We start from the raw sequence: 9494 nt of genomic DNA, 5'->3' as shown, positions 1-9494 counted from the left end.
TTTGGATTGTGTGGAACACAAGTTGAAAACATGAGTAGATTTTAATTTCATTGTCACCAGTGTCAGTATGAACAAACTTTCACTAACGTGAATTGATTTGTTTTGTTTTGCTTCCAATTTACAACACAAAAAAAAGTATTTAACCTTTACCAACTATTCATTCCATGATTCCATATATACAGGTTTCTCTGTACATAATTCAATTCACATACCTTAAGTCTTTGCATGTATGAAACAGGTTCTGTGTAAATAACAATTAATTATAAAGTTATTGTAGTTTTGCTCACTTACTGTGAATCTCACATACAGTACCTTTCAATGACTAAAAAATAAACTTATATGAGTGGTAATAACTATGTTTTGTGTGTTTTAATACAGTGTGTTTGTTGCAGTATACTTCCTTTAATGTACAAACAGCATGATCATGAATAGTTTGTCTTTGTGTTATAATTTGTATAAGTACAAAGCAATTGTTTTTCAGAAAATAATACAGTAATTTCTTTTGGCTTTGTTATATACTATCGCATAGTTTAAATGATATATGAAAATTTAACTGGGAAAACTTTATTGACATGAGAACTGGCATATAGTATTGCCAGAAATTGTATGTTTACCAATCTGTGTAAAAAGTAAACTACCTGTGGTGATGTACCAGTTCTGTTGGCTGTTGATTATTTTCAGATTAAAAAAAAAAAAAAAAAAAAAAAAAAAAATGCCATTTGTGAGAAGGATATCATAAAAAATAAATTAGCCTACATAGTATAAATATGAAGAAGAATTATGACCAAATATAAACTTTTAGTGATAGATGAAATGAACATTGACACACTACTCAAATCAACTTGTGGATATGACTTTTGGTTTAGTTGAAATAAAGCAAGAGACAGAATTAAGAGTGTGACTAAAGCAGGGTGAGTTTTTCCATATATCAGCAACAGGAGCCTGTACTGTATATGAGGAGCTCTTAAACACGTTCAATCTCATGGGTTCTATGTTGTCAAACCTGCATTACTGGCCCCAATCACATCAGACAAAAACCCAAACCATAAATCATTCACAAACATACTTCATTATAATTTTCAATGAAAGAAAAGTCATCTTCACTTAAGTTTCTTGTGGCAAACCCCAAATCATAGCCGTTGTATGGCTGTTGCACATTCTGCAGTGCTGTTAATCTCCAGTCCTAATCACAAACACCTGAACAAGATAAAGTGTTCTAGATGACCTGAAAATTACAATTTAGTTTGTATCACCAGTTATGAGGATCACAAAGAAGGACAAATTTGAAGCTGTCATAAGTAGAGGAGAACTATGAGAGAGAGATGCAGTCATTTTGCACATTCCAGCAATCAAAGTACTTTGCTTATCAAAATGCAGAGGTCATTGATGGGCAGCCACACTAACTTTCACTTTCTTTTTATATACATGGGCCTACTGGGACAAAACTTTTACAATCATTCTTCAGGGAGGAGTTCGGATAAGCACAACCTGTAATCACAATAACGAAAGTTGTAAAACAATGACAGCAATTGGTTCAAGGGTGGAATGAGCTGTCAGCCTCCATCTGATCTGCTAAAAATATCACAACTTTCAACCTCTTCCATAAGTGTTACCCTTTCGCTCAAGCTTTTGTACATTTCTAAAAAAAAATAATAATAATAAATAACTGTAGACTCTAGCTACACTGAAAAGTGCAAAATAATGCTGTTTGTTGTGATTGAACAAGCCTGTTTATTTTTTTTTCTCTCTTTCTCTCAGTTTATTTGCAATAGAATCAGTTTCTATTTCATAACTGTGGACTTGTTTTTTTGTTTGGCGAAACGGGTACATTTACCTTCGCTCTGTATTTTCATCCATTTTGATACGAATCCGTGTGATTAGGAGTTGCGTGAGAGGGCAAAATTTAAAAATATTTATCATTCATCATCAGTAGATCAAAACTATCACTTGGCAAGTTGGCATAAATGTGGGCTATTTGGTGATTGATTTTAAAACATGCTGTTCTCACATTTAATCATTTAAATTGCAGCTGTTTAAAGTTTAAAATTGTTGAAATTGACATTCCAAGTCCTAAAAAAATAAACAAGTGTGTGAGTTTGTTTATAAAATGCTGTTGTCATTGGTGCAAACTTCCATAATATACAAATAATTGTTTTAAAGGCATTTTATTCTTATTTATCATATACATTGTTTAGAATCTGCACTACTTTGTTTCTAGCTCATATCTACATGCTAAATGTAGAAATCCTTTTCAAGAAACTGTATTCAACTATATAACTGCATATGTATTAACACATATTCAAGTGTGCATTACAAAAAATTATTTAGAAATTCTTTAAACAAATGAGAAAACAGCTCATATAATGTCAAGCAAAACTGTATGTAAAACTTTCTACTTGTGATCACAAAAAATAATAGCAAGCTTAGAATAAAGAATTAAACAAATGTTTCATGATTTAACACAAGATTAAACACATTTAAATTATTCAGAATAGTACTTTTTGCCCCAAAAAACAGCTGCTAATGTGTCTAATCATTAACACAGCTGATTGTTCTAAACATGTCACTGAATATATTTACAATTACCTTTTATTTTCTTCTGGTTGTGTTGTGTTATTATTAAAAACATTAGCAACAAATTGTTGTATGTTCCCAGCCACAGCTCTTACATTGTTCATCGCATCACACATTTCTCCTGCAAATCCAAGAACACCTGCAGCAACACCTGCACCTGCTTCTCCTGCTGCTTTAACTGCTGCTGCTATTGCTTTTTCTCCCGTTTCAGCTGCCGCTGATTCTCCTGCCTCTGCTTCTCTTGGTCTACCTACAGCTGCTGCTACATTTAGCAATGCTCTTATAGGGAAGATTGTTTGCAAGTAAGTCATAATTAAACTTACACCTGCGCCCAGAAGAGCACCAGTCAGTGTTTCTGCTGTCGCTTTTGCAGCTTGCTCCAGCATTTTGTTCTGAACATTTTTCTTAGCTTTTTTTCGTTTCTCATCTTGAGGCAAATTTTCCCCATCCATTTTTCCAATCTGCTCTTGAATTTGTTCTTCTATCTTTCGAAAAAGCTCATTGGTGAAGCAGCCATTCTTATTTCTCATCTTGTCAATGGTCTCCAGCAGATTTTTCACCTGAGCACTGTTGCTCTTGTTCCCCCATTTACGTTTTTTCCAGGATTTGTTGTCAATAACGTGACAGCGACCTCCACATTTATCAACCAGCTCCTGTAGCTGTGAATTGGCCTTAAGAAATTCTTTAATGGTCTTGCCTTTTAGTTGCTTACCAAAAGTGAATAAGATCACTGTATGGTCAAACACATCCTTGTTTATTTTGTTCAGATGTCGCTGTAGCACCTTCATTTCTTGGCTTGTGTACTCTCCGACCTTCAGAACAATCACAAAGGCATCAACTTCTGGAGCGCATTCAACCAGAGCTTTGATTATCTCCGATTTCATCTCCTTATCATCATTATCTGTGTCAAAGAATCCAGGTGTTTCAATAACTGTGATCTTGCGTCCATATCGCCTCTTCTCTCTTCTTGCACATTGAGCTTTTACTGAATTATCCGAAGCTCTAGGGGTGAATACTTTTTCTCCAAGAATTGTGTTCCCAGCGCTGCTTTTGCCATATCCTTTCCTTCCCAAAAGCACAATTCTTCTCTTTGGCATAGATGCACAGGCTATGGGAAACCAAGACACAAACAAAATGTGGGCTGTGCAATATAAGCCTTTTTGAATAGTTATTGAAAGAAAAGAGAAATGGCTTACAACCCATGATCCTTGTCTGTTGATGACGTCAGTGTCTGTAAGGTAAATATGAAGGTTATTCTTAAATCTCCTCTTTATTTCTAGAAACATTCATAGATAAAATGTATGACATTTTACCAAACACCAATTTATTATAATGTCTGAGTATATTTAAATGTATGTATGCACACACATGCAGCACAAAATAAAGCAGAGCTACATTTGGCAGCTATTCAGATGTCATAAAATGTCATCAATCTTTTTACAGATAAACCTTGCTCTTTTCAGTAGTCTGAGAGGGTTTTCTAAATCCAGTGTATACACAGAGCTGGGTAGATTACTTACAAATAGTAAACTGTTAAAGATTTCAAATTACATGACAAAAAATTTTAGTTAGTAATGTAATCCATTAGGTAATTAATCCATTTTAAGTAATATAATTACTTTTAGATTACTTTTGACCTAACTCGTTTCTCATTGCTTTAAAAATAATAATCTTGTTCCATAATGATGTAAAAATACAAAGAGTGAAAAAATATATTCCTTTCGTTGTAATTAACAACGTAAAGTGCATTAAACATTATATTACATCAAGGTTTCACAAACTGGGGCTCGTAAAGGAACTGCAGGGGGTTTGTGAGTTAGGGCTAACAAGTAATTAAATCACACAAAACACAAAAGCCTTTCAATAATACATAATAACACATGGTTAAATAAACTACTGAGTGGTATTTCAAATAAAAAATGAATGTGTTCATCAATAGTTGATGCAATGTTGAAACACTTCTTAAACCTGAAATGATTTTTGTAAATCCATTGGTCAAAAGCCACTTGACTAATGACTAGTTTATGTATGAATGTTCACAAATCTGGTCTTTCTGAGTGTATATAAGCAGTAGACTATTTTCTTCACTTCGGAAATTATGTACAGAAAATGTGTAATAGCACCCCCTACTGTATAATAATGAAAACATGAATTCTCAAAGCACAAGTATCTTAAATATCTTTAGACTTTTTCTAAGTATAAGTCAAGTATACTTAAATGTCATTTTAAGTATATTTTTGATAAGTACATTTGATAAGCACATTTCTGAGAAGTACTTAAAAAGTAGACTGAAAGTACCTGTTTTTTAGTTTAAAAGAAGTATTATAATAGCACACTTGAATAAACTTTTTTCATAAGGGTATAAGTATTTTAAAAATGTAATTTACTCTTATTACAAGTACTTAATCTGATGGAATCTGATTACATAATCCAGATTACATGTAATCAGTTACTAGCTCTGTGTAAATATGTAAATGTCTAAATGTCTGGACAATGTAATCTGCCCTGATAAAACTGTAAGTGCCCTAAAATCTGTAAATGCAAAGTAAAAGTTTTACCTTCTTTTCTTTATTCCGCCAAAAGAATCAAAAACAGAAAGTGGAGATGCTGATGGATGGCCAAACCAAGATCTACAGTAGTTTCATTTTCTTCTTATATAGGCCTATTGGACAGGAACTTTTAGTATCAAGTTAATAATTTTCTAAACTATAAACACACCCAACATACAGTCACCAACATAAACTGAAAATGTGTAAATAATTAAATAAAGTCAGTGAAGGAGATGTGTTAGTATGCATATTTTCATCATCATCATCATCATCATCATATAATAAACTGACTGCCTTTCCACTAATCTGCATGTTGGCCATTAAATACTGATTTTGTATGCTTTTCTGTTTCTTCTATCTGCAAATGGTGACTTTGAAAGTCATAAAGCTGTGAAAGCAGTATAGTGACATCAGGGCTGTTATATGATTGACCAATAAGTACTTAAAAAGTCTCATAACATGTCACATTGCAATATGTCTTGTTTGACCTCTCTCTCAGAAAATTGATTTTGACTCTTAATTCTTATGTACAAACAGCGAAAATCTTGTCAGGGCAAAAGCACGAAGCAGAAGACGAAGTGAAGTAAGAAAATATAGCAGTTTATTACAACATTCTCATTTAGTCACATTTTGTCTGATCAGCATAAAATCAAGAATGGTTGTATTTAAGTGAAAATAATTGAAAATTCCTCCTTCACAACATCATTCTGTGACACTGAAGACCTTGAAATGAGTCATTTCTTTACCTATACTTACGATGCAGCACAAAACACAAGATTAAACATGCAAAGTAAAGAAAACAGAACAGAAAAAATGGCACACCAAAGCTCATGATACATGTGACTTTTCAAGCATCATGCAGGCTCTTCCTCAGACAGTTAAAACTTAATCAACAAGCCTTTGTACTACCAGGTTTATACTACTTTATACTATCACATACATATACATTAACAAAATAAATAAAAGCCAAATAATATAATATCTAACAAATAAAATAATATCCTATATATCTTTTTTGTAGTATTGGAAAATATTTGTCAAATAAAATGTAAAGACAATTAATTCTGTCATTCTGAAATGTTAGTGGCAATCACAAAAATGGTAGAATTTCTTTTCAGATTTTGAACTGATAACACATTTTCATGAAAATGATGCATGGTGTTGGATCACTGTCTTCATGCCTAGACAATTAAGATCCAGCCCCGGACGCCAGATCCTGTCAGAAAATATCAGTTTGTCCAGTATCAGAACAACTCATCAGCAGAGTAGTCTAATACCCAAACCCTGTTAACAGGGGGTCTTGTCTGGTACCCAAAATACCCAGAACACTATTAAGAGTCTTCTATCAGCCAAGAAGTTGGCTGAGGAAAAAGCCAATGAAAGTAAAGTGCAGAAGCAGGAGACGAAGTATGATGGTAAACAGAAGCAGAGTTTATTAAATAGTCTCAGTTGCATATGTCTCAATGCTCAGACCTTGTATCTCTTATTCATGAAGACAAACAGCCCCTGAAACCACACAGTTATAAGACTAAACAACAATGGAAAAAATATATAAAAAACAACTATAATATAATATAAATGACTAATCAATTAATGAATCAATAAAATGAATATATAAATGACTATAATGATTATTATAAATGATTATATGATTAAATGGAATAATAAAATGATTAAATGACTAATGATTACAAATGAATAAAGAATATATAAAAATAAATCAAAACACAACACAAATGTATGGTTGCCCTGAGGCACATATGAAATATAGAAAAAACAATTGGCTCACTGTATACAGAGTATCATTTTAAGGCACATTATTTTACAACATTTTTAAAATCCTCTGCTACACAGCAATATTTATATACACTTTCACACATATATTAGAGACAATTTCACACATATTAGTATCTCTGTTAACTTGAGGAAGAAAAGACAAACGTCTTGCTAGTAGTGGCCAAGGCAAACAATATAAATCGCTTACCCATAGACTTTGCAGGCTTCAAACAGAACAGTCGCTGAAGACGAAGAAGAGGACGTTGTGTTCGACCGGCACCCTTTTGTACTATGGAGTCGTGCCGGCAGTGACGTCATAGGATGTCGCCGGCCAGTACCTTGTAGTTTTTGTATATAGCTTCAGACACGGGTCACGTAGGAGACGTTCCCCATTAGTGACCTCTAGAGGACGCAGTTCGAGTTCCTCGAAAGGGAACTACTCTCGTCAAAATGTATTTATTTTTTTTTTTGAATCGAAGCAAGTGCAAAAAGTTCTTGTGTTTTCTCAACTACAGTTTTTGCATTCTCATAGTTAGTGGTTGCTGCCTTCCTAATGGCATCACTCACTGAATCAGCATCTGCTGCCGCTTTCCATCCAGTGATTCCTCCTCCAACAGCTCCTGCAAGAGCTGCAGCTCCGAGAACACATGCAACGATCGTACTTGCACTAACACCTACACCCGCTGCTGCTCCGGCACCTCCAGCCACTGCTCTGGTTTCCACTGCTCCTGCTGCTCCCACTGCTGCTCCGGCACCTCCAGCCGCTGCTCCTGCTGCTCCAGCACCTCCAGCCGCTGCTCCCACTGCTGCTCCGGCACCTCCAGCCGCTGCTCCTGCTGCTGCTCCGGCACCTCCAGCCACTACTCCGGTTTCCACTGCTACCTTGGCTTTCATCAGTTCCTTTAAAGGACACAATTGTTGTAATACAGTCACAACTGAAGCTAATGCAACACCTACGCCCAGAAGAGCACCAATCAGCACTCCTGTTGCTGCTCCTGCAACTTGCTCCATTATTTTTTTATGAACAGTTTTTTTTTGCTTTTTCTTGTTTCTGTTCTTGAGGCAAGTTGTCCTTATTTATCTTCATCTCCTCTCTAATCTCTTTCTCCACCATCTGAAGCAGCTCATTGCTGTAACAGCCATTGTCTTTCACCATCTTGTCGATGGTCTCCATCAGATTTTTAACCTGCACACAGTTATTCCAGTATTTGTTGTCAATGACATGACAGCGACCTCCACATTTATCAACTAGCTCCTGTAGTTGTGAGTTGGCCTTCACAAATTCTTTAATGGTTTGGCCTTCTAGTTGCTCACCAAATGTGAACAAGATCACTGTGTGTTTTAAAGCGTCTTCTTTCACTGTGTTGAGAAATTGATGAAACACCTCGTTTTCATGTCTTGTGTATCTTCCGACCTTTAGGACCAGAACAAAGGCATCAATGCCTGGAGAACATTCAATCAGAGCTTTCACGATTTCAGATTTTATCTCCGTATCATTACGATCTGTGTCAAAGAATCCAGGTGTGTCAATCACTCTGATCTTTCTTCCATCGACCATCCCATCCTTTACTACAGATTTAGTTGTAACAGTGTTAGCTGAAGCTTTAGGGGTAAATGCTTGTTCCCCGAGAATTGTATTATTCCCTGTACTGCTTTTGCCATCTCCTGTTTTCCCAATAAGGATGATCTTTGTCTCTGCCGACATTCATGAATTAATTAATTAATTAATTAATATGCAAAATTATACTGAGAGTTTTCATTAATGTGTGTACATTTAAGTGACATTGTACCACAATAATAACTTACGTTCCATAATCCTGTCTGTTGATAACGTCAGTCTCTGTAAGGTAAATAATATGCTGGTTATTCATGATTTTGGGCACTTTTTCATATGGGATAACAATATTTTTTTATGTTTCCCCAACCACCAATAGATTTGCATCATTGTCTTCAACAGTCTTTACCACTCAGTTCATTTTTATCCCTAAATACACTCAAAAAAAAACTGACTTGAAACAGTTGTGTTCTGGTTCAACTCAAAATTTTCCTTTTGAAAGAACATGTTTCAATTAAGTAGGCCAAAAATAACATTGGATGCTTATTCAGTTTACTTAAAGTAAATTAAGTTAATCCAACCAGTGTTGGGCAGTTACTGTAACTTTATTCTTTTTTTTTTTTTTTTAGAAACAGAGTAATTTAACACCTTACAATTTTCAAAATAGTAATTAGATTATAGTTACAAGTCGAGGTCTCTATATGTTACTGCTGCTTTACATATTACTTACAGAATACAATGTTTTATCATCTAGATTGTAAAAAGGGTGCAGCGCACAAGACTTCTTCTACATGAGAATTTATTTTGACTGGTAAGTGCCTGCAAGGTGGATACTACCAATGAAAACAAACTCAGCGTGGAGATAGAAAAGCATGCATTCTGTACCTGGAAATACAATCGTTATTTTGAGTTTATTTCTGTCAAGGGCAAGAACATGTCCGTTGTCAATTAGGGAGAAAACTTTTCATGTACAACAACAAAAAAAAAAAAAAAAAAAAAACACAAAAAAAAAAAAAAACTCCACATCGAACTTACAACAC

General features: G+C 34.6%; 1 protein-coding gene and 1 pseudogene across 1 annotated transcript; both read right to left on the bottom strand.

The window, feature by feature from the left end:
* Window positions 1-2199: 2199 nt before the first annotated feature.
* Window positions 2200-5223, bottom strand: LOC127168666 (GTPase IMAP family member 7-like). Its single transcript, XM_051115687.1, has 3 exons — window positions 5133-5223; window positions 3771-3805; window positions 2200-3682 (listed from the first exon to the last, which is right to left on the bottom strand). Exons 2-3 carry the CDS (start codon window positions 3775-3777, stop codon window positions 2583-2585), a joined length of 1107 nt encoding a protein of 368 aa, XP_050971644.1. The 5' UTR covers window positions 3778-3805; window positions 5133-5223; the 3' UTR covers window positions 2200-2582.
* Window positions 5224-7355: 2132 nt separating this feature from the next.
* LOC127167576 (GTPase IMAP family member 7-like) lies at window positions 7356-8604 on the bottom strand (annotated as a pseudogene).
* Between the last annotated feature and the right edge of the window lie 890 nt (window positions 8605-9494).

Source organism: Labeo rohita, chromosome 7, assembly GCF_022985175.1.
Source record: "Labeo rohita strain BAU-BD-2019 chromosome 7, IGBB_LRoh.1.0, whole genome shotgun sequence".
Taxonomy (NCBI): domain Eukaryota; kingdom Metazoa; phylum Chordata; class Actinopteri; order Cypriniformes; family Cyprinidae; genus Labeo; species Labeo rohita.
The sequence above is the reverse complement of the archived record's forward strand: the minus strand, read 5'-3'. Positions and strand labels throughout refer to the sequence as shown.